At 53.6% G+C, this 822-nt stretch overlaps 1 protein-coding gene across 1 annotated transcript in view; it reads right to left on the bottom strand.

Annotated features, from left to right (window-relative positions):
* The window catches only part of PEX6 (peroxisomal biogenesis factor 6), a gene marked incomplete at its 5' end in the record, with an annotated part of 8,016 nt that extends 7,382 nt beyond the window's left edge, over window positions 1-634 (bottom strand). Inside the window, 2 exons of the mRNA XM_010087728.1 lie at window positions 1-69; window positions 442-634. The exon at window positions 1-69 is cut by the window's left edge and continues 10 nt beyond it. Of these exons, the coding sequence (XP_010086030.1) occupies window positions 1-69; window positions 442-634 (262 nt within the window). The remainder of the gene's footprint in view (window positions 70-441) is intronic.
* Window positions 635-822: the final 188 nt, after the last annotated feature.

Raw genomic sequence — 822 nt, 5'->3', positions numbered from 1 at the left:
TTGGATGCGGGTACAAGCAGCCCGGCTGCTGTGGGACAACAAGGCACAGAAATCTCCCAGCACAAAACCCTGCGAATGTGGAAACAAACAGCATCAGTTCAGCCCCTGACCACAGCTCCAGCTAAGCTGTAAAAGGCATATGGGGAAAAATTCCTCCTAGAGCTGTTCTTTGAACTTCTGTGCCCTGGTTAAAGGCTTTAGCTTTTTTTTTTTTTTTTTTTTATTCTGTCTTCTAACAGAGCTGAGCATCAGCCAATGCCTCCGCAAAGGGTGAGCAGTCCTTAGGCACTAGAAATCTGCAGTGAAAGCTGATGTCTGAGGACCAGAGTTAACCACAGAAGTTGACTGGGCTATGGGGTTGCCCCCTTTCTCCGTGGCCAAGGGGAGGTTGGCCCAGCTCCTGGCCTGCCCATCTCCACGTGCTGCTGTGGTTTCACTCACCGCGGTCCTGCGGGCCAGCTTGGAGAGGCTCACTTCCTTGCCCAGGGGCAGACTGGCGGTCAGCACGCTCAGCATGGACCTCCTCTGCTCTTCTGAAGGGGTTTCAATCTTCACCTCGTGAAGAAAAGCAGTCTGCACGTCTGCAGGAACATCTTGGGGCTTGCAGGTGGTGCCGATCACCAGGACAGGGTGGCTGTTGATCAAAGGGGGACTGAGCATGGGCTCAGCTCTATGGAAGCTTCCCTCTTATGCTGCCATCACCCACTCCAAGCTGCTCTCCAACAGCTAGCCTTCCCTCTGAGAAATGTGCCATGGTGTCTTGGCCACTCTACTGGCCAAGGTGTCCTGCAGCCACAGAATCACAGAATCCCAGAATGTCAG

Source organism: Pterocles gutturalis, unplaced genomic scaffold (assembly GCF_000699245.1).
Source record: "Pterocles gutturalis isolate BGI_N339 unplaced genomic scaffold, ASM69924v1 scaffold26706, whole genome shotgun sequence".
Lineage (NCBI taxonomy): Eukaryota > Metazoa > Chordata > Aves > Pterocliformes > Pteroclidae > Pterocles > Pterocles gutturalis.
The sequence above is the reverse complement of the archived record's forward strand: the minus strand, read 5'-3'. Positions and strand labels throughout refer to the sequence as shown.